The following is a 22,907-nucleotide window of genomic DNA, read 5'->3' as shown; positions in this document are numbered from 1 at the left end:
CAAAATACACTACTCATAATAAAATTTAGCAAATTCCGGTAAAGAATCTGTACTGCAGGATGTTTTCCTTCAATCTTTTTTGTATCAATATCACTTCGCGTGTAATTTCTTTTTCTTTTTCTTTTACCATTGTACATTTATATCACATATAATGTACATAACAGATAAAACGAATTTCGAAATAAATCATATAAATTGTAAAAGATTGTATATCAACATGTATAAGGATACTTTTTATAAAGACACGTCTCAAATACAAACAGGTAGCTAGCAATCCAACCTGTAAATATTCTGAGACATCTTTGAGTACTTTGTTATTTTTAAGTAATGAATTGATATATTTACCGAACATGCACGAAAATAGAAATGTACTAAAAAATTTCGACAAATCTTACAATTATCCATTTTACGTTCAAAAAAATAACATCAAATAGGTAGCTTAGCAATAAATTCATGAAGATGTGGGAAATTAACTAAAGAGAGAAACCAATTACGTATTAGAATAAGATCTAACGTTATCTGAATGTAAGACAAATCGCTTTTTTTTCCTCCCGTTTCCTCCCTTTATGAGGTGATAAAATGAATCGTTGTTCATTTTTTGTTTTCATTTTACTTTTATATTATTTCGGCCCTTGGTCACCATCCATTTTCAGATTATTATCGTTTATAATTATTGTTGTCACATTAGTCTGAATTTGGCAAACGTTTACGACCATGTTTACAATAGTAATCTCGAAGTATATGGACTAATAACAAATTGTAGATTACAATTTGGATAATTAATAGCCCAATCTCATTAGCTGCCCAGGCGCATTATTCTTCTATGGCACCAGGAATACGCTGACATCTTTCCTGGTTGAATCCACGCGTACCATCAGGCCCTTTTGGTTGCCTGACCACAGTTAATTTTGGGCCTGAATCTTCCAGCGATGTAGTACGTAATCGACTTATTAATCGCTCGGGTCGTTGCTGGACTGTATCGCTATAAGCAATAAAAATTTGTAAATAAAATTACACTGTCATTAGTATAAAAAAAATTAAAAAAATTAATTTACCTTAATCGAGTTACGTTGCATGCTGATGATTTGCCAGTGCGTTGATTAGTGACCAAAACGAATTCTACCTGATCTCCCGGCTGCAGTGTAACATGATCTCGAACTTCACTTACATGGAAGAATAATTTTCTGCCCTCGTCGACTTCGTAAGCAAGAAAGCCGAAAGGACCTTTCATCGCATCCACAGTAGCTCTTCTTTTTTTCCTAACAGCTACGATATTACAAGCATGACCTGCTGAATCGACCTGTAATTGCACAGGATCGCCAGCCTGCAATAGCTCCCGTTTGTTAGAAAGTCCCATGATTCCGAATTCATATTCTGGCGTCTCCTCATCTTCATTAGTTGGATTAATCTTGATTAAACCAGCGTACTCAGCTTGCTCGGGATTTGCACTTCGCAGCGGTCGCACCACAGTACCATCAAGTACCTCGCTAACAGGCGATGGCCTGGGAATACTTCCGCGAGGTACCAGTTTAACATGATCAGCAGCTACACAACCCCCGGAACCTCTTCCGTTGCTCGAACTACTAATTGTACATTCGATATCGGCCCCTAATTCCAATGTACTAGCGTCTCCTTCAAAATTACTGCGAATAAAATATTTTATATATATATATATATATGCATCGTTCGCAGAAATTAACGTATATTTCCTACCTGTAGTGAAAAAATATTTCTCTATCATGATTTACTGTCTCAATAAAGCCAAACCCGTCTTTAAGGGCGGCAATAAATCCTTGACATACTTGTCCATTTGATTTTTTGTTAACATTTTGAATTTTTTCACCAGCGGCATTTACTAAAAATATGTCTTCGGCAACAAGTTCTTTATTTCGTTTCACTTGAACAATATTGAACATTACCTATAAAGTCAAATAAATATTTACAGCAAAACATATAGAGCAAGTGTTTCTCTAAAAAGTGGATTGATTTTCTTATATAAACTTTATATTAGTTCACCTTATCACCCAATTTTGGAATATGTTTAGGGTCGCAATCTTTGGAGAAGAAAATAATGCTTTTCTGCTGGCCATAATTAATGAGACCAGGTTCCATCGAATTTGTGTCTTGTGCTACAGTACCTAATATATCCTTCTCTATAATAGTTTGAAACGTTACGGTACCCATTGGCAAATGTTTCAATCTAATAGCACTTTGTCGAGTATTAGAGAATGATGATGACGGGTCCTTATAAAAAAAAGAACAAAATTATAACAAAACTTAATTAAACAAAATCAAAATAAAAAGGAAATATATATATATACACACACAATAACAATAAAAGAATTTTTTTAACATTATACTCTCATGTTAATTTATACTCACTTGTACGACTGTAAATTCAACTTCATCTCCTACACTAATTTCTCTATCAACATCAAGAACCTCATTAAAATGAAAGAAAAGTCTGGGCTCTCTTTCTACACAACGAATAAAGCCAAAACCATCCTTGAGAGATTGTATTACACCCTGCTCCCGTCTTTCTCCAGACACAGTGAAAGATTCTGGTAATAACATTATCTCTGTAGCTCTTTTAAGCTGATCTCTAGTATCTGTTGCAATACGAAATTGGACCCAGTCCCCATGCCTATATTAAAGAAATTAAATTACATTATATTATAGTGATGTATACAACTATATATGAAAAAAATACATATTTATTAATTCATATAAATTACCTAAGAGTAAAGTCTCCCTTTTGATCTTTGTCGCCAAAGGGTACTTCAACTTCAGAATGATCACTGTCTCTATATCGAATACGACCAGGTAATGGATCATTTTGATGACGAGCAGCATTGCCTCTCTCCAAAGGTTTCAACACTTGGCCTTTCACCACTTCGTTGCTGACTTCCTCAAATACAATTGAGCCGGGTGGTAACTTTGTAATGTTGCAAGCTACTTCTTTCCCCTATAACAGAAAAACATTAAATTTTAATCATAATCACAAGGCTGTAAGCAAATCGACCAATCACAATCAAAATTTCAAACGCTCGAATGCGATTGGTCGATATACTTTTGGATTTACAGTTACAATTAAATTTTTTTTTATGTGTAATTAAATAATGTGTACGTAATTTTTTACGTGCTTTTAGATTTTTTGTTATTTAAATCGTATGTTGCTCATATGCGTATCTTTTCAAAGAAACACATTTATACAGTTTTTATCTTACTTACATTGCGCGTTTGTATTATAAACTCCACATCATCTCCTAGCCTAAGTTCTTCTTTCATAGATTTAGCTTCGCTAAAGTGGAAGAATATTTCTTTGACTACGTCAGCACGCTCGATAAAACCAAAATTTTCTTTCATTGAGCATACCACTCCGCGATAACGAACTGGATGTGCTGGATTTTCCAGCCTTACATTACACGCATTCAAGACTCCTCTAGAATATAAGCGTTGCATATGTAAGAAAAGAAATTACTACTTGTATAAGTTTTCTTATTTTACCAACAAATACTATATATGTATAAAAATAATCTAAAAACATATCATACCGTTGATTATTTGCAACTTGAAATGATACTTTATCACCAGTACGTAAGGTGACGTTTCCCTCAACATCATCTTTGGTATATGGCAGAAAAAAACATTCTCCACGGTATTCGAAAGTGATACGTCCCGAATCGCCACTTGCTTGTAACTCTGTGGTTACATTACCGATGCATCTTTGATCACCTAATGACTAAAAGAAATATGCGTACATTTACATCTTTTTATAATACTTTATTACTCCTTTATTATTATTGTTGTTGTTGTAATTGTTTTACTAACCACTGGGCCAATTTTGCTAACGGTGCTTGCAATAGGCTTGCCTGTTCGTCGATCGTAAGTCATTTCAAACTCTACCGCATCTCCAATCTTCAAATGTTCAATATTACCGCTAAATTGGCTAAAATGAAAAAACAATCTTGCCTGTCTTTCACAGCACTGTATGAATCCATAAGAATGCTGTTGAATAAAAACCATGGATAAATTAGTTGCTTATATGTTTCATAATTATAGATAAATTCCATAATATTTGTAATACTCACCAATAATTTCTCAATTATACCAGTTTCCCGTGTTCCTTGATTCGCAGATTGATCCTGATAGGTGGAATTACTGGTGGCAGGTTCGTTTGTATACCCAGCATTTGTCTCCATACCCGTAAATTCAAACGGGAATCTTGTAGCGCCATTGCGTGGCGATGACTGTGTACCAGGATAACTTCCATAGTTAGTAGAATTTTTACATTCAGGAGGTGAAACTATATGATCACCGCTGTAATTGGTACCATTTCGATAATTATTAGTTGTCGGCTGATATCCCGTTATGGCTTTAGGACTTGATATAGCCATAGACTTATAGTCGAGTATTGCTGGGTCAGAGTTCATGATTGGCGGCTGGAACGTTTTCCACTGAGGATTGTTGGACATTGTCTTCTCAATTTGCGCAGTGTTATGTGTAATATTTACGTATAATTCAACTCTTCTTCTCTTGAAACAATTACTTAATTTCTTGTTTACACTTTTGTGTTTCACCCCACACAATATATATACTTATATTTAGAAATTTTTAGTCTTTTTCAATTATTTAAGTGTTTAACATAGATATCACAGAACGGTTCTTGGTACCTTATATCTTTGTTCACTATTAATAATGTTACAAGAACTTAATGAAGAGGAAGAGTGGCTCCTTGAAATGCTGCAGAAATGCTGCAGAAATTCTTTGTGACCAGAAAGTGGAAGTGAGGTTTCTTCAGAATACTTTAACGCGTTATTGTGAGAATTATTTATCAGAGTACCACGGTGACTCTACACAAACTTGGCACTCTTTGAACGCAGTTAAAGATGTTCTAGCAACCAAGCGGAGCAGCACAATCTCAGCCGCAATCACAATCACGGTCACTGTATTTGCTCACCTATCTCTTGCTCACAAGGCTTGTTGTGTATATAATATACAAATGAACGATGCAGTTAATGCTGATTTATGACTTAATACAAGTACAAAATCTTAGCACACCATACACTGTCAATACTTTCCATACGTATATATATGTTTGAATATTATAACAACTGTTTGATAAATACTCAATTTAGCGTGCACTAGAACAACTGTGTTTTCTTTTGAACATCAGTCATCTCTTATAAAAGGAGTAAATCAAAAACATAGGAGATTTTAAAGGATAAATGTTGACTTGAAAATCCTCAGATGTCTTCAATGCGTGCTGAGTCTGATTGTGTTCTTCCAATATTTCTATAGTAACGTTTCCTTCTTCAGCTTTTAAATGTAGAATTTACAGTGAGCCTTGGTTTCAGAAGTGTCCTAAACTAACAATGACACAAGCTGTAAAAAAAAAAATAAAAGTTTAAAAAATCACTTTGCAAGTACAACATGTATATTTAAAGTATATTGTTTGTCGTTTGAAAATTGCGAGCTTTGCTAGCGTTAAATATTAAAACATATAAAATATACGAACATTAATTTCTATATTTTGTGACACAAATTAAATAAAATTTATATCGAATAAATATTTTAGAAAAATCTCAAAATTTGTATATACGAAACAGATCGAGAGATTTCACAAATAATACAAAAATAAAACTACAAAGAAAATCCCGAGAAAATAATCGTGATGTGTTGCACGTGCTATAAAAAAACGTTAACGGCAGAAAACATTAAGAATTTTATATTCCGTCATAACAGTTTTTCATAGATACGCATTCAAATAAAAATTTATTTAAAATCATCGAAACACTACGCAGAAGAATCATCGAGAATTCAACACAATTTTTAACACGCATTTCGAGCACACGTGACTTAGTAGGTTACTTCATCTCTGTGTGAGAGAATATAAAAGAATTTTCCGGAGTCGAAAGGAAATAACCGGGGCGAAATAACAACGCGTTTATTTATAGCACTCCGCGGCGCGAGACAAACACGCTTCTGCCCAATTATCTGATAGTTTGACATTGACACGAGGGGATACGAAATCTTACTTTCCGTTACGCGCGATCGCGTGAAAATTGTGTCTGACGTGAGGGCGTCGCGCGGCGCCGCGGCGTGCTCCACGGATATGTGAGTCATGACCCTCGGAGCCTGACACAGACTGACAGACCCCCGCTATCATCTCCACCTCAATCCTCATCCTGCTCGCGCTATCAACCGACAACATTACCGGACACGATTACGCGTAAAATCTTCACGGAAATTCGAAAAGAGAGTAACGATCGCGGCAACGAATGACGACTCTCGTGGATCACGGACGTGCCGATCTCTCGTGCCATGCTCGCGATCCATTTCGCGGATTCTTCCGCGTGTCAAAGCAGCCGGTGATCGAGACGTTATCGTGTGTGCTCTCCGTAGTTTTAAGAGGTTGATTTTTTTATGAGGTCGCGGAGCGCCTTATCTCGCCGCGGTGGTCATCGCGAAACCGCAGCATGCTCCAATCGGCCTGTCCCGGACGCCAATTCGATCGGCGAACGTTAGCGAGGATCACGCCGATCCGGATGGCACCCGTTCCCGCACAAAGCTCGCAATTGTAGGGCGTTGAGAGGATTTACGAAACTCACCACGACACAGCACAGCACTGACGACATGCCGCCATGTTGAATGTCAACATTCGGCGTTCGCATACATCCAACGGAGCGACCACGAGTTTCCTGTGCGCGCGCGCGCACGCGCGCAGCTGGGAGTCGAGACCTGGGACCGCGACGTCGCGATGGAAACGGTCTTAAAGTGTCATTACTGATTACAGGGGAGCATTAAGCGTCGAACATCTGCGCAGAAACTTATTGCGCACGATTCTGCACATATACTGTCTTGACATACGATACTGGAAATTTATATTTGTTTACATTATATAATGTAAATTACAAGATTCCTCTATCAGCAGTGTATACGTTAGACCCAATGCGTTTCAGTAAAATTATTTCACATACCAATGCGCATGCTCTGATGCTCGACGCTCCCGTGTGAAGATAGCTTAAGGGCGCCTGTATATAAGCTGATTTTTCATGCGCAGCACGCTGCGACAGCAAAATGTGATTTAAATTTTCAAACGATTGGAAGCGAATCACAAAAATTGGAAAATTGGCTCACGAAAAATTTTTAATCAATAGTAAACTGTTCCAGTAAGGAATTAAGGGCAAGATCAATAATATTAAAGAATTTTACAATAGTTGCAAAGCTGCTTTTTCTGCTGAACGCAGCTATTGGCTGTCGAATGTTTCCCGAAGGATAATTTGAATTAAACTGTGCGATTAATTTAATCAGCGATTAACGCTCGGTTCCACCAATAAGATTAACTTGTTGGTTTACTTCTTCTAATTCTAAAAATTAAAAAAAAGAAGTAAATTAATTTTTACTTCTTTTACAGGCGAGATTAAAGTTAATTTCTATACTGGTAGAAATAGGTCAGAATTGCTTAAAGTAAATTTTCCAATCGTATAATTTATTATCCCTAATTTAATGTTTTATATTAATAAAAAAATTCATCCATATTGGAAAAAAATGTAAGTTAATTGGAGTATGGAAGAAGTCATTTTAATTAGGACAACTTCGATCAATTATCTTAATTAGATTAACTTAATCAGTACTATTTTATTAAGTGATACAAATAAAGCTATTAAATTAACAAAATTATGTTTAATGTATCGATAGAAGATTAAAACAACGAATTGTACATTAAAGATTCTGTCCTAAGTGATCTATTGGTTGAGTTAACTGTTGATTAAGTTACTCGAAATTTGGTCAAAGTCGCTGCAACCACATGCATTCTACCAATGCAGATTAACTTTAATCTCGATTTAATTTACTCTTATCTTTCTCTAATCCTTAGTACTAAACTTTTACATTAAATCAATCATTTTTCTCAAATATATTTTATATTTTAAATATATATGTATATATAAACACACACATACACAAATATATACATATTCAGAATTGATTAGTAACGGCAGATTTGTTGCTCAAACGTTTTTATTCCGAGAACGATTAGTATAACAAAGTTGAGAGGGAGAACGAAACGTCAACGAGAGCACCAATCAATTTCGAGGAACCAAAAATGTACCTCAATCTCATTTGACTCTATATTTTGACTCTTATTATTGTGGCTCTCTTATCATTAGTATACAAAGTGACATATCTTCTCGAGCTCAACTATTCGATCATATAATTTACAGTACGACGGTCAGTTTAGTAATAGATGATTTGTGCAAAGTTTGCGCTTATTGTTAAGTGTTCAGCTTCGTCGGAGCTTCATTGTTGGACGTCCTCGTATAGATGCCAAAATGATTCAGCCGACGCCAGCGTAGATCTTCGGGATCGGGTGTTGGGGGGGCAGTAACACATTCGAGACTCAGCTGCAAGGCTCGTCTCAGCTCGTCATCTTCGTCCGTATCATTTACCAAGTCTGTTAAATGCGTCGTTTTGTCGTCAGTGTGTAGATCCAATCTCAACTTTAACGTCTTATCTACGTCATCCTCGTCATTCTGCAGACTCATCTGCAGGGCTCTAGCTAATTGCATATTTTCGTCCTCCTCCTCGTCACTCTTTTCTTCCCTGCTCTCGACTCTTATGGGAATTATCCTTTCACGAGGTTCGTCTGTGGATAGTCCGGGTTTATGCAAAAGCGAGGACGTGCTTCTGCTTGCACTTGAAGATTGTGGGACCTTCACTTCTCCCATCGCGAGAGCAGTTTTCAAAATTTCGTCCTCCAGCTTGGTGCCTAAGCGATTGCCATTGGATGTGATTTTTGATTCCGAGTTTGGATTGCTTTTAGTTGCGACTATAGGATTTTTCAGAAGAACATCTTCGGCGGGACATTGAGGAAGGGTACCAATAACGATAAAAATAGAATAACCTGTAAGATTAGCAGTTGATTGATATACCTTTGATTGACACACTTTTCGTTAGTGTCTCGCTATCCGCTTACCTTCTTGTAACAATTGAGCTAGATACATTGTGAGATAAGTGTCTGATATAAGCTGGGGTCCGCTGAGCATTGAATTTAAATTAAACCATTGACTTGCAAGTTTTCTTATCGTAAACCAATGTCCCTTATAATTACAAATATATGCTCTCATCCGCCTGAAAATTATATTGCCAATACATATATTATATCTTATAAAATTATTATAAATAAAACTACTTATTTTACATCATTGAAAAGTGAACGCCTGATATAAATGATATGATATAAATATGTAACATAAAAAAAACAAGTATTAATTTATATGTGTGATTTGTTACTGTAATTGTAAGAACAATGAAATCTTTGGAACATATGCTCTTCTGCAAGTGCAATAGAACAAAATATATCAGGACACAACACAGAATAGACTCAAAATCTTTGACTACCTAAGTACTTGTATAATCAAAGCTCAAAATAAATTATCAATAACCTACGAAGGATCGTTCTGTGCCAGTAAAGCTGTTGGTTCCGTGCTGTTATATGGAATCAGTTCTAAACCCCAAACTTTCAAAGCACTGCTAATAACTTGAACTGAAAAGTATCCACTGTCATCCATGTTTCCCGATGGTTGCTAAACATAAGAAGCAATTCGCTGTTACAGAGAGTATTTGCTCAGCTCTCGGTGGGAAATAATAGCAAGATCAAGCATTTATGCCTATCGAAAAGGAAATTTCCAAAGGTTACGTATCTTTTCTATAATTTCAATTTTTGTATGACACTGCTATCGTCGAGTATTATGCAATTGTATACCGCGAAGCTTCGACACGCGACGTTGTGTTTACCTCGAGAAACAGCTTGTAGTCCTCACTGTCGACGCCCGACTCGGCCATCCGGATTCTTTCCTCCTCGTCCATTTGATGACCGAAGTTCGCCAGGTCGACGGCGTTGAAGTACGGGCCTTGCAGGAGTGCATTCAGGCAGTGCTGGGCGCACAGGTAGCCCTCTTGCTGCGAGGAAAAATCATCGCTAAAGAACATGAACACACAATTCCCGTCGCTCGTGAGAGAATTGATCGTCGTTGACGGCAGCGTCTTTTACCTTCTCGTGAAATATACTCTCCATTGCACAGTTCACCCGGCGATACCGCGGATAACGCAGAACCCCGCGCCCGTCAGACGCGTAATAATAATCGTAAATATAATGTCCCTCCGCCGATCTCGGCCGCAGGTGAGAACGTCATCCACAAAAATATTTTCAGCCTACAGTCATGAACAACAGATGACCATTGTGTCGCGCTCAATTCTCGCCAATCTTCGCTGGAATGTGTTGGAAAGATTGACCGGATCACAGATGGCGGCAGTGTTGAAAGAATGGCTTGAAATGGCTCCTGCACTTCCTGCCTGGCGCGATGACGTAACACGCGTTAAAGTGCCTTTTCATGAGACCCGTTCGTTTTTAGCTCAACTTCTTGCACAGTTCATCTTTCTTCCTTTCCACTCCAGGAGGAAAGAAGAGGAAGAAAGATGAAGTTGGTGCAAAAGTTCAGCCAAAAGGAACCAGGCCTTTCAGCTGAAAAGAACAGCAACGGAGACCCGTGCTGACGCTCGACGCTCATTATTAGCATCAAAATAGATCACGTGATCGAAATGACGTTTGATATTCAATTTTTATCACGTGATCCGTCAACATCCGGTCAGTCGTTTCCGGATAGAACGCGCGCACGTTTTTGAAGACCGGATCGTACATTTCGTACCTTGACGTCCGTAAGGCATCGATTCCTCGCCTCGGACTCGCGGCGAGCTGTTATAAATTATTGAAAGAGTCTCTACAGCGTGTCGATATCGCGCGTTGCGTTCCATTGACATTCAAGGGAAACTGGAACTCCATTAATTCCACCTGTCACGCATTTTTCGCGGCCCCGTCGCTTCTCCGACGCGGCCACCGTCTTTATTTTCTCACGGACGTTCCGTCACCCGACGGATTCCTTTGTCGGGATCAGGCGACCACGTACGACCGATCGCTATCCGCTCCTATTCGTATCCTTGTGTTGTAAAAAGTACCGTTGCGCGTCATACGTATATACGGGTGTACGCGCGAGTTTCATCACGCGTGTATGTGTGAGTAGTGCGACGACGATCGTGCGCTGTGCGCCTCGCGACAGCTCGGCTCGGCTCATTCGGCTGTATCGCGCGAATACAGCTGCCGACGCCGCGGAAGCTCTAGCGGAACTGCCCAGGACTGCCAGCGTCCGGTCCATTCTGTTTCTCCTTACGACCCAGTTCTCGTTTCACCTCTGCCACCCTTCCGCGCGAGAATGCGAGACCGCGGACGAACGTAAGACACCCCGGTCTCCTCCCGAGGAAGGAACGGCGACAGAGAGACGTGTGCCTGCCCCGCGAACAAGCCGCGGTTATGTTTTTCGATGGAAAGTACTTTAGCGACAATGGCAGCAACGTCCCCGTCGAAGGTACGTTTAAGGTCCCCCTCCCCCTGTAATTTTCCATCCGTGTAATAATCCCAGGGATTCCAGCCGCTCGTGTAATCGGGAAACGATCGAAAAATCGAAAGAGAGATTAGAAACAGCATCTATTTTATTTGTGACTCGCGAGGGGACCGAACGATCGAGTATAATTCTGACGGACATTGCGAGACAAAATGGAAAACGTACGAAGTCGACGAGAATTTGTTCGCTCTTGCTTATCGTCGGATCGTTATCAGTGAATATGAATTGTCAATCGCACCCGTGATTGATAATTCATATTGAACGATGCAGTCATTCTTGATTTAGGAATTAAATCATGAACGAATGTACTTTGAACAAAGAGTTTTATGAACAAAGATTTTTATTGTCATAATGTAATTGCATTCGTCTTCAGACACACAACACATATGTATATTAATAATTTTTTAATTTTTGCTATTATTTACCATAAATGCCTCATAAATAATGCATTTTTATTTTTTTTTGAGTTTTATAGCAATCCCTGTTTATATTATTTAACATACGCTGAATAGGGATCTTTATGGAAACGTGTATAAAATTATGTATCTATTCAGACGTTAATACTTGTTTCTAAAAAACATTCATATTGTATGATCTCTTTGACCAAAGTTGTTTCTTCTATAAGATATTTAATATAAAGAAATATTACATTAAATGAATTTGTTTAATATCCTAGAGAAGACTGCAGAAGGAATTGATGTCTTTAATACGTGAGCCTCCACCAGGTGTACACGTAGATGCAGAGTTAGCTGGACAAAATTTGACGCAATGGATCGTCCACATGGAAGGTGCCAAGGGTACGCTGTACGAGGGGGAACAATTTCAGCTTCAATTTAAGTTTAGTTCAAAGTATCCGTTTGATTCGCCAGAAGTGACTTTTATTGGTGGAAATATCCCCGTACATCCACATGTCTATAGTAATGGTCATATTTGTTTATCCATATTAACGGAGGATTGGTCTCCTGCTCTCAGTGTGCAAAGCATCTGTCTGAGTATCATTTCCATGCTAAGCAGCTGTAAAGAAAAGGTGTGAGATTTAACTGTTAAAACATATTGTCAGCTTTAATGTAATTCAATATATAATGTATGTATTTTTCATGTAGAAGAGACCGCCTGACAATACATTTTATGTGAAAACTTGCAACAAGAATCCAAAAAAGACAAAATGGTGGTATCATGGTGAGAAAAATTGCTTTATATTACACATTTCAGAGTCTGTCTCTGGCATTTTTATCATATTGTTAAATTCTTGTCCTGTATAACATTTGCAATTAGCTGTATCCTAACTAATTATAGTTTCATATATGTAAAAGTACAACTTTGTAGAATGAATAAAATGAAAAATTTTTTTTTTTAGATGACAGTGTCTAACACTGAAGATCATATAAAAATCTTATCAACTTGTCAACATTTGTTGGACCAAGTGGGATAACATCCATATGTGGAACCTGACGCATTAAATCAATAGAATTTTCGCATATGATAGGGGAGAATAGTTGAAATCGAACTGTGTTCCAAATAGGACTTTTTTAATTTAAATGAATACAGTTAAGCAGATTTGCGTACTATTTATAATGTAAAGACATTGTAAGACATTGAACATGTGACAGTAATTTGACAGTTCTCTGTCATAACGTTCATAGAATAGACACAAATATGTATTTTCGGCCATCTCTTGTGAAAATTTTTTTAAAAAAGATATCGTAAATCATTTAAGAGGTGTTAAAAGTTTGGAAGGTAATTAATTTAAGATGATTAAAGAGTGCAAAATTCAAAAATATCAAGCATTTTGCGATCACTTTTGAATGTTTATTGTAAAATTTGTTTCAAAATTCGTGTCCAAATCGGACAATACAGTAAATCATACCATCAAAATGGTTTGAAGCAAAAATGAAGGAAATTAAATGATTTTTTCAACGGTACCTTCGGTTTTACGATCGGACTTTATTTACGCCTTATAGAGAGCAAAAATTGCAAATAGGTTCGATTTAGGCCACTCCCCTATATTATATAGTAAAGTCAATATAACAAGAAATTAGTACTTTTAAGGAAAGACAAGGCTACAACTTACTTATTATTATAATTATAGAATTAATGCAAACTGCGTGAATTGTTTAATCATAAATTATTGCAATGTTGCTGATAGCGAAGCATATTTTAGTTATAGAATTACTATCATGATCAGTAAATTAATGCTAAAAAGACAGATAAATAAGAAGGTATTATTTATTATTAAATAAGATATTAATATATGAAGTTTTCTCTCTTGTTACTCCGAATTTAAGGAGATTCCTGATGTACATTAAAATCATTTAATAAATTTAGAAATTATGAAAAACATGATAAATATGCATACTACATTGATACTACAATAGCTATATATAGTCTAGTAATTTGCTTTCTGTTGCTTTTAATAAAACGTGAATATTGAATTATGATCTATTTATTACATACATTTAGGAAAGCATATTTTGCTCAAAATTTAGTGGCGAATACTACTCTTATACACTGATTTCCATTTGCAATAACAAAATGTGATTAAGCGCAATATATACTTTTTTAAATAAGCATTTTTTATTCTTTTAAATAAGCAAACTATATTTTCAATACATTCCTTTCTGTTGTATCAATTTGTTTTTTTTTTTTTTAATTTTTTTTAGGCTACCACTTACATCTATCAGGTTTGTTCTTTGTTGCTGCGTTAAAAAAACTGTTTTCTTTAAATCTTAGCTAAGTTTCACTACAAAGATCATGGTATCATGCAAATATGTTGAATAAATCCCGTTTAATGCTACTAAAACTTTCTATTTCGCTTTCGTCAAAATTCAAATATATGTATCTATTTTTTTAAGTATAATACTATATTGGTTCAGATACAAAGAACAGGCCTGTTAATAAATATTATGTATTTAATGAAGTAAATGTCGTATTTAAACAATTACAGTGAGAGTTGATATATAATAACTCATATATATTACATCTTTTAATAGCACTTTTACAACCTAGTTGTGATTTTTATTTAAATATATGTATAAGATATTGTCATATATATATATATATATGTATGTATCACGCTATGTTCTTTTGATAAGTTGTAAAAGTTTAATTTACATATATATATACATAATTCATTAGATGTATTATTTTATATAAAATAAGATGGCACTGATGATAATATACAGTGTGAAATTAATTAATGATACTGCAAATATTAACAATTGGCATACAGTCTAATGTTTTAAAATTTTTGTGTCACGTAATTTTATCATTACATATATTAATAATTAGTTAGTAAAACATTTTGTACATTTATTAAAAATGTAAAGTGACGTAATATTAAATTTCTTAATAACATTTAGTGTCTTTCTTCAATCATTGATTCATCGCGCCTTATATATACATATATATATGTGTATGTATGTGTGCGTGTGTATATATATACATATATATATAATTTGGCTATATAATGTATGTGCGAAACACAACTCTCACATGAGAAGATAAGTTTTAAGAAAGATAACTGATATATATCAAATTGAAGCATATCTAACGTAACTGCAATAAAATAATTTATTAGAAAAGTGTTTTATGCAATTATTATTTCATATCTTATCGCATTGTAGTAGCGATATTTCATTCTTTTTGCTCTATTAGGGCACTACCGAATATTTATCCTTTCACAACTGTTATTCGATCAAAAATAGTTACTGTTTCTGGAAAATATATTTTGTATACTTACGATCTTTTAATGCATAATCTTTTTCTATAGTAAATTATTTTTATCTTCAATATAAATATTATTCCTTAACAATAAATACAATACAAGAAGATGTGGTTGATAATGAAGATAAGTTTATTTTGCGGTTAATTGAAAAGAAAAACTCTGCTCTTAAGAGCATGGAATACTCTTATTAATCTTATAATTATAAAATCAATTTTGATATTAATATCAACTGATTTACGTTATAATATAATATATGACAAGAAAATTAACACTGTTATCTTTATTCGAATAATTTGCTGTAATATTTTATAAATTGATGGTAATATTTTAATTAGCGATAAGATTTATGTGTTATTTCTACTTTTTTAATCTCCCTTTCCTATAATTATTAACTGTTGTTGATTTATTCTTAGTTCCATTTCTTTATCGAGTCTTCGGTAAATACCAAAATCATTAGTCTATTTTCATTATATTATTTTCATTATATTTATTATCATTATACTATTTTCGAAATCTATAATTCCAAGAAACGACTTTATTTGTGCTCCAATTATTTTCGCGATTAAGCATATTTTCAGAAGCAGTTGCGAGAGGTGAATCTTTGTTGTATTTTGTATTACATGGTACATATACGTATGTAAATCTTTAATAAAATACAACTTTTATCAGAGTAAACTTGTCTTCTTTAGCCATATAGTTATGTGTAAATATCAAAGTATAAATAAGTTTTAATCGCGGCTCAACAGCACTTAGACTGAAAACCAACAAATACCATAAGTCTTGCATTTCTTATAATTAACTATCTTATAAGTAAATAATACGGTTGTATTATTTATCTGTCTTTTTAAAATATTAAAAAAAAATATTTCAGTTTCTATATAAAACCGATTCTCCCGAATTAATTTAATCTACGCTTTCGATTTATTTTCTGGTTATATTATAATTTTGGTCATCTTTTTATATGTAATTAAATTAATTAATGACGTGTTAAACGTGTTTAAATTCGACGCTAATATCATCAGTTATGATATGTTTTTATCTTATTAACAAGTGCAATAGCAAGAAGGAAGACTGATTGAAGAATTATCATCTCATATATGTATTCACTCGTTTATCACATATATGCATATATTTTTATTAATGTTGCGAAACCTTTATCAGCACGTTTTCATCACATCACATGCTTTCATTTATTATCAGTCCGCTGTAATTATATCGAATATTTTGTGTAGGATTAATATTTTATATATATATTATTATTCACTATAATATACATATGTATATCTTTATGTAAACGTTCACTTCAGTTTACAATTTCATTTTATCCAGAAAAATCTGGTATATCATCTGATTCAAGTGCTGTTAGATTTTTCAGAGATATGAAAAATCTTTTCTCATAAAACGTTATCTTTCTAAATTTAGTTCTAAGATACATATATGCAATACTATTTATTTTAGTTCCAAACAGAAAAAAAATACTGTCTCTTGTAATTCGTGACAATATAATATACGATATACATGTTCTCGACAATATAATTGTAAAGGATTAGTGCGAAATACTAATCCTTCATCTTTAATCGCAAAAAAATTACAATATAAACATAGATATTTGTGTATGCTACTGATTCGTTAGAAATCTTCTATCGAAGGAAGATACAAGTCGTCATCCGGCTCCACGAAAAAGATTAAAATTGTGTAAAGTGACGTTATCGCTCATACATGCATATCGCAGTTAATGTTAACACTGCGGTTAAGAGAAAGAGGCAAAGAGTGGGGCCAACGATTTCCGAGCACGTCTGATGTCTGACAACGCGACGACAGTCCATTTCGTATCGGAATGAACGGAGATAATGCCGCCATTACGGATGCGTTGATAATTGATTTTGTCGGCAGTTTGTTTGCCAGTGAGTTCTTGACAAGCGGCTTGCTGCCGCAAAATCCATTATTTTCGTTAAAAACGTCGCGTGCATTTTAAAATAAATATATATATATATAAAATATCGCATTATGTTATGGTGGTGTTGTTATAATACGCAGTGCGATTTGCAGCAGTGACATAGATTCAGTGCAAATATTGTGCGATATGGTAGTGTCATTCGCGTATCAGCACAGGAATCTATACTGGTGTTATTATTCGAATTAAATACGGGAGCATTGTACAGAAAGGAATATCGTGAACGCTATACCAATTCTCTGCTTTTCCATTCCTTTCCTCATTTTGCTTCTTGCGAACGAGCGCTCTCCACGTTTCCACCTCCAGGTGCGTCGTCCTTCGACAGTCGTGTGGCGTCATCGCTGAAGCCAGTATCTGTTCGACTAGTCTGACAGTGTCGTAGGATCAACGAAGATAACTGATAGTGGCCAGCTGAATCGAATCTTCTCTTATTTGGACTGTACGTACTTTATTCCTGCGGATCTTGTGCAATCTTCAACAGCAGTGCAATCTTCAACAGCAGTGCAATCTTCAACAGCAGGTGGAATCAACGAAGTGTGTCGAAAACTGCCGGGGACCAGTTCGAATGAAGTTTTCCTTTCTGGGAAACATTTTCCACGGTGACGGCATCATGTCGTCATAGATTGTTGGTGGATTTAGTGTTGGCAAAGTGACCGCCGCCAGCACAAATGATGATTTGTGCGAGGTAATCTCGAGTATGAGTCAGTCAATCCTTAATTTAGCAGATAATGCGGATTGTTGCCGACCGGTTACACTGATTTGGGATATTGAATTGGGATTTTCCTCGGGATTTTCTGATCAAGCTCGTCACTTGTTTTTTTATTTTACCGATTTTTATTTTACCGATTTTTATTTTACCGATTTTTATTTTAATAAAATATACTTTAGACATATGTTTTCACTTCTATTCACGATGAACTTTGTTCCTACAGTTGATGTATAATTTCTCAAAACAAAGCACGAAATTATTAGGTCTGTTCTTTTTAGCTGAACTTTTTGCATAGTTTATTTTTTTCTTTTTTTTTCAATGTGGAGAGAAAAAGAGAGATGAACCATGCAAAAAGTTCAGCTAAAAAGAACTAACTTATTATCTATTGTAATCGAACTTTAATAAGGTAATTTACTGAGCAAGAGTTACTATATTGATTAGAGACTTGCCATCGTGATATAGATTATAGATAAACAATTGATCAGCCAGATTTGAGCATAACTTATATTCTGCAGTAAAATATACTTCGAACGACGAAGATATGATATTATGACGTTTAATTCACGTGCCTTCAGCGTGCTAGTATAATCGATGTTCATAATTTGCTTACGAAGTAATCAATTCGTTATAGATGTTTTGTACACCTCATCGTTTTTTAATTTTTTGCGTTCGCTTTTGTTATACATATTTTATCTGAAACACATTCGATTGTGATTAGCGTGAATCTCCATCATCTGTATAAGAAACGGAGTTAAAAAAATATTAGATATTAAAATATATACAGGATAGTATAATTTTACTAAAACATATACGTATTAATCGCGCAGACATATTTTAAAAATGACGATGTACGATAAAAAATTCGATGCAAAAAAACACGCACTGATGATACTATGACTCATCAGAACATATTCCATACATTTCAGCAATATTGCAGCAATATTGCAAACATTGCAGCAATACAAGCTTCTGTGCTGTATGAGATTATAAAGAATTTATTTACTAAATCCAAAACGAAAATTTTTAACGTAGATACGCATCTAACCGATTTACGATGATTAAATATAAATATTCGTAAAATGTAAAATTTGTAAGTGCGATTTCTACCCCATATGCAGCATGTATCATGTTGGATCCTTGTTTCATTAACAGCCAACGAAGTTTAAATAAATTTATTAAACGCTAGATTTTACTTTTAATCTGTTTATTTAAGTTTCTTATCAATACTGATGTTTATGTCGCAATTATACTTCGATTTGCGATGTTTTAATCTAATTTTGTTTATTCTCTACTCAATCGCGTTTTCGTTTTATTTTACATAATTTACATAATTTTCTTGGTTGGAGCATTCTATCGTTATGTGAAAAAAGGACCCAACAAACATTCGGTAGTGTTGATTGAAAATGAGTCATTATTACATTGCTCAACGATTTTATTCAATCATATTAATTGCCGGTTTCAACATTAATCAATTTTAAACATAATTCGGATTATTCTGTTTTTTTTTTCAAAGTTTACAAGAACTGGAAAATACAATATTTTCAACTAAATAAAATTACAAAATCTGTCGAGAAATTTTGAGTTTGAATGTTTTAAACGTGGAGAATTAAGAATCGTTTTCCCAAACTGTTAAAAAGGATCATAACGACTTGACGAATTTTTATTTAAAGACCCTATATTATAGTTATTTCTCCGTAAGCTCATTCTGCTGCATGTGGCGTTTAGCATTTTAAAACATATTCAATGTAAAAAAAGATGAATTTTCCGCGTAGCGCATGGGTATGGTGACATTGGCACAACAGCAGCAGCCAACGCTCGACGGTCACCAGTGTCAAAAAGATCAGGACCACGTGAACAGTGCTGTCGTGTCTGCCGAGAATCACGCGGTCGACAAGTTTCATGGTGAAGCTGCGCACTCGGTGAGAGAAACCGCGGTCGTCGCTCCGGGCAATAGTAGCGTTGGAGATTCCTCTACGCAGTGCAGTGACGTAGACGACGATGAGGAAGAGGAGACGGACGTCGAAGAAGGCGGCAGCTGGATCACGAATCTGCCGGTATCCTCGACTATCGTCCAGCAACATCAAGCGGTTGCCACTACGAACGGCGATGTTGTCCTACCGAACGCCGATCCGTCGAATTTTGGTGACGTTTGTGTGAAAAACTCAACAAATGTGCATCTAGGTAACAAGACCTTCTACAAGGGTCCAGTTACCATAAAACAGTTCGTTTACACGAATCCCACTCCGGTCCAGGATGCAGGTAAACTCGACGTCAACTGCGCCTCCGAAGTTAACATCTCGGCTTTGTCGACGAGTAAGGACAATGGAGCTGCCAATGGACCCATTTTTCCGCAAAACACTGAATTAACTAAAGGTAATAATCAATTAGATTGTTTAGATACTTTGTTTTTAATTTATTCTATCGTCTTTCCTTTCCGGAGTATAGATAAGTATGAAATAGGTAATTAAAAACGTCTCGTTTTTAGATTTAGAATGACAACAGGATAGTTTTATGTAAGAAATTACGCGACTCGCACACAATAAATTGAATTACAATGTATGTTTTAAATACTTTTTGATATCATTGCAATAGGCTAGTATTCTAGTAATAAATATCTAAATAATAAAATATTGAATAGAAAAAATTAATATTCGCCTAAAAAACGTTAAATTTATCAATCGAACTTAACGCATAATTACTTGCGAACTGATTTTAGTAGTACATCGATGAACTTATCAAACGTTGTAAGGTGACGGTTTTAGTAACGTCTTATAGCAAATTCGATTGGACATACTCAGTGCACACTATGCATGTTAAAATCGTTACACACAAACCGACGTGAAGATGTATTTAATATAAATGTAAAAACCGTGAAAGTTTAACCCGTTTTTACATTTCTCAATACATTTTTAATGCGTTGTTAAATAAAATATGTGTTTTATAATTCGAAATATTTGCATTTTACTTTTACACTGATCAGATTAAATTAGTGTACAATGGTTTTAATATGCACCAGTGTGCACTAGCGCGTCCAATCGAATTCGCTATTATTAATGTTAGAGATGTCATTTGACGTCACTCTGCTATGACGTGATCGACATAGCTTCATCCGATAGACTCAAAGACGTCATCAAATCAAATTCTTTTTTTATACGTAAACCCTAAAATGTGTAGTACTGATAGTTATTTGAAATAATTGTATACATATAATAGTATATATAAATAAGGATAAATACCGTGCATATTTTCATTACCTATTAGATGAATCTGATGAAAAATCGATAATATATGATATTATATATATTCATCTCAAAGTAGCTTCGATAGTTTCTTTGAAACGTACGGAGTATAACAATCTCAGTTAAGCTGTAAAAATTTTTTAAAACCATTTTAATGATATAACAAATATCATTAATTCTTTTGACTAATATTCTTAACTGTCACAACTATACTAGAATATAAGCGAGTTTCAATATTGTTAATATATTAAATAGAAATTTGTTCTTACACTTTTAATTATTACAAGAAAGAATTAAAATTTTACACGATTGTGAATAGACTAATAGAAGAGTAGCATCAAACAAGAATTATAAAACATGAAAGATTTAATGCAATTATAATACACTTCTCGCTAAACACGCGCTTTCCAGCGTAATGATCATGTAATTTTATCCAACGCTATTACGTAGCTTGTAAACTTGTTCTAATAATCGTTCTAATACAGCACTTTATAATTATTCTAGTGACGCAATGGCTTTGGACATGGAGATGTGCGGCTTTATCATGCATTCTAGCTTTAATACTTCTAACTACTATAGTGGTCACATCTGTATATTTCATTCATTACCCGGACGCACCAGTCTTCCCAGAAATTCCAGACTCGTCGCTCGAGGGTAATTTCATCTGGAAATTTTTTTGCTTTGCAAGCACATAAGACAAACATTATCTTAGCGAGATTACAAAATTTAAATCTGTGTCCGAGTTCCATATTTATTCTATCTGTAAAAAGCGTGTCCGTTTTTTATGAATCACATATCAAAATATTTTGCATTTTTATATACTTTGCACTTTGTAATGTTCCAGATTTTATTGCAAAAACTGGCGTATTCGTCTGATTAAGATTGTTACATTTGGTGTAAAATTTTTTAATTAATTAGTTTTTAATTAATTTGTCTGCATTTTGAGCGATATATCTTTGTATGATATATGTATATTTTATTTTTCTAATTTTCAGGTATAATAGTAACTTCGGTACGCTTTGTCGAGAGAAACGAATGGGGTGCGCAGCCGCCCTCGGAGCCTCTTAAAAAAATGAAGCTGCCAGTACCATATGTAATTATTAGTCACACCGCAACAGAGTTCTGTACCACGCAATCAGAATGTACATTTCACGTGAGATTTGCTCAGACTTTTCATATAGAATCTAGAAAGTGGTCGGATATCGCCTACAATTTTCTTGTCGGAGGCGACGGTCTCGCATATGTTGGCAGAAGCTGGGACTACGTTGGTGCTCATGCCTTCAATTTCAACAATAAGAGTATCGGTATTTCCTTTATTGGTACATTCAATTCAGTCGTACCACCGAAAACGCAATTACACGCTGCGCAAAAAATCATAGAGATCGGCGTTAAAGGCGGGAAAATTTCACCTGACTATAAACTGTTAGGTCACCGACAAGTGTCAAAAACTTTGAGTCCAGGAGATGCTTTATATAATGAAATTAAAAAGTGGCCTCATTGGTCACCTCAGCCTTAACTCGATTGCTTGGAAATTTAAATTGTGAATAAAATACAATTTTCGAAAATATTTACATAATTTTTTTTCTTTAAATCTGAAGTTATACCATACATTTGTCTATTCCGTTCAGCTAAATTTCTTGCATCGTTTATTTTTTCTTTCTTCTTTTTATATCGAAGAGAAAACATGAATTGTGCAAGAAGCTCAGCTGAAAAGAACAGACTATAATTTTAAATTTAGATAACAGTTGACTGAAAATATCTACGATCCTACTACTTATACTGTCACAAACTGCTCCAAAAGTAAATCTTTTTGAAATGACAG

At 34.8% G+C, this 22,907-nt stretch overlaps 4 protein-coding genes across 7 annotated transcripts; 2 read left to right on the top strand and 2 right to left on the bottom strand.

The window, feature by feature from the left end:
* Positions 1-439: 439 nt before the first annotated feature.
* Positions 440-6,693, bottom strand: Unr (cold shock domain-containing Unr). The gene is made up of 11 exons (XM_018461532.1): positions 6,612-6,693; positions 4,092-5,385; positions 3,832-4,008; positions 3,555-3,742; positions 3,232-3,442; positions 2,736-2,965; positions 2,383-2,644; positions 2,017-2,244; positions 1,714-1,919; positions 1,056-1,643; positions 440-982 (listed from the first exon to the last, which is right to left on the bottom strand). Exons 2-11 carry the CDS (start codon positions 4,473-4,475, stop codon positions 814-816), a joined length of 2,643 nt encoding a protein of 880 aa, XP_018317034.1. The 5' UTR covers positions 4,476-5,385; positions 6,612-6,693; the 3' UTR covers positions 440-813.
* A 1,310-nt stretch (positions 6,694-8,003) lies between these two features.
* On the bottom strand, positions 8,004-10,537 carry LOC108731212 (ataxin-3). Of its 2 annotated transcripts, none has more exons than XM_018461413.1 (5): positions 10,055-10,537; positions 9,799-9,963; positions 9,451-9,587; positions 8,978-9,132; positions 8,004-8,905 (listed from the first exon to the last, which is right to left on the bottom strand). In XM_018461413.1, exons 1-5 carry the CDS (start codon positions 10,076-10,078, stop codon positions 8,277-8,279), a joined length of 1,110 nt encoding a protein of 369 aa, XP_018316915.1. In that variant the 5' UTR covers positions 10,079-10,537; the 3' UTR covers positions 8,004-8,276. The 2 variants fall into 2 exon arrangements, with proteins under 2 accessions (XP_018316915.1, XP_018316916.1); XM_018461414.1 differs by having other exon boundaries at positions 8,004-8,854; positions 10,055-10,536.
* Positions 10,538-11,003: 466 nt separating this feature from the next.
* LOC108731267 (ubiquitin-conjugating enzyme E2 W) lies at positions 11,004-13,658 on the top strand. Its single transcript, XM_018461512.1, has 4 exons — positions 11,004-11,423; positions 12,136-12,486; positions 12,563-12,638; positions 12,817-13,658. Exons 1-4 carry the CDS (start codon positions 11,379-11,381, stop codon positions 12,828-12,830), a joined length of 486 nt encoding a protein of 161 aa, XP_018317014.1. The 5' UTR covers positions 11,004-11,378; the 3' UTR covers positions 12,831-13,658.
* Positions 13,659-16,760: 3,102 nt separating this feature from the next.
* On the top strand, positions 16,761-22,631 carry LOC108731266 (peptidoglycan-recognition protein LC). Of its 3 annotated transcripts, none has more exons than XM_018461511.1 (4): positions 16,761-17,822; positions 19,619-20,219; positions 21,590-21,741; positions 22,089-22,631. In XM_018461511.1, the coding sequence occupies exons 2-4, from the start codon at positions 19,622-19,624 to the stop codon at positions 22,599-22,601; spliced, it is 1,263 nt and encodes a 420-aa protein (XP_018317013.1). In that variant the 5' UTR covers positions 16,761-17,822; positions 19,619-19,621; the 3' UTR covers positions 22,602-22,631. The 3 variants fall into 3 exon arrangements, with proteins under 3 accessions (XP_018317013.1, XP_018317011.1, XP_018317012.1); XM_018461509.1 differs by having other exon boundaries at positions 21,590-21,739; positions 22,081-22,630; XM_018461510.1 differs by lacking the exon at positions 16,761-17,822 and having other exon boundaries at positions 19,547-20,219; positions 21,590-21,739; positions 22,081-22,631.
* Positions 22,632-22,907: the final 276 nt, after the last annotated feature.

The sequence above is a fragment of the Mycetomoellerius zeteki genome, unplaced genomic scaffold (genome assembly GCF_001594055.1).
Source record: "Mycetomoellerius zeteki isolate Tzet28-1 unplaced genomic scaffold, Tzet1.0 scaffold122, whole genome shotgun sequence".
NCBI classification, from domain to species: domain Eukaryota; kingdom Metazoa; phylum Arthropoda; class Insecta; order Hymenoptera; family Formicidae; genus Mycetomoellerius; species Mycetomoellerius zeteki.
This window is presented reverse-complemented; position numbering and strand designations above follow the sequence as displayed.

Excerpts from the sequence above, each read along its gene's own strand:
- LOC108731267 (XM_018461512.1), top strand. The coding sequence starts at position 11,379 with ATGGAAAGTACTTTAGCGACAATGGCAGCAACGTCCCCGTCGAAG. Across the intron at positions 11,424-12,135 it reads CAGCAACGTCCCCGTCGAAG|AGAAGACTGCAGAAGGAATT; the intron begins GTACGTTTAAGG and ends TTAATATCCTAG. Across the intron at positions 12,487-12,562 it reads TAAGCAGCTGTAAAGAAAAG|AAGAGACCGCCTGACAATAC; the intron begins GTGTGAGATTTA and ends TTTTTCATGTAG.
- Unr (XM_018461532.1), bottom strand. The coding sequence starts at position 4,475 with ATGTCCAACAATCCTCAGTGGAAAACGTTCCAGCCGCCAATCATGAAC. Across the intron at positions 4,009-4,091 it reads GTATAATTGAGAAATTATTG|CATTCTTATGGATTCATACA; the intron begins GTGAGTATTACA and ends TTTATTCAACAG. Across the intron at positions 2,645-2,735 it reads AAGGGAGACTTTACTCTTAG|GCATGGGGACTGGGTCCAAT; the intron begins GTAATTTATATG and ends TCTTTAATATAG.
- LOC108731212 (XM_018461413.1), bottom strand. The coding sequence starts at position 10,078 with ATGGAGAGTATATTTCACGAGAAG. Across the intron at positions 9,964-10,054 it reads AGAGTATATTTCACGAGAAG|CAAGAGGGCTACCTGTGCGC; the intron begins GTAAAAGACGCT and ends TTTTCCTCGCAG. Across the intron at positions 9,588-9,798 it reads ACTACAAGCTGTTTCTCGAG|CAACCATCGGGAAACATGGA; the intron begins GTAAACACAACG and ends TCTTATGTTTAG.
- LOC108731266 (XM_018461510.1), top strand. The coding sequence starts at position 19,622 with ATGGGTATGGTGACATTGGCACAACAGCAGCAGCCAACGCTCGACGGT. Across the intron at positions 20,220-21,589 it reads AAACACTGAATTAACTAAAG|TGACGCAATGGCTTTGGACA; the intron begins GTAATAATCAAT and ends TAATTATTCTAG. Across the intron at positions 21,740-22,080 it reads TCCAGACTCGTCGCTCGAGG|GTATAATAGTAACTTCGGTA; the intron begins GTAATTTCATCT and ends TCTAATTTTCAG.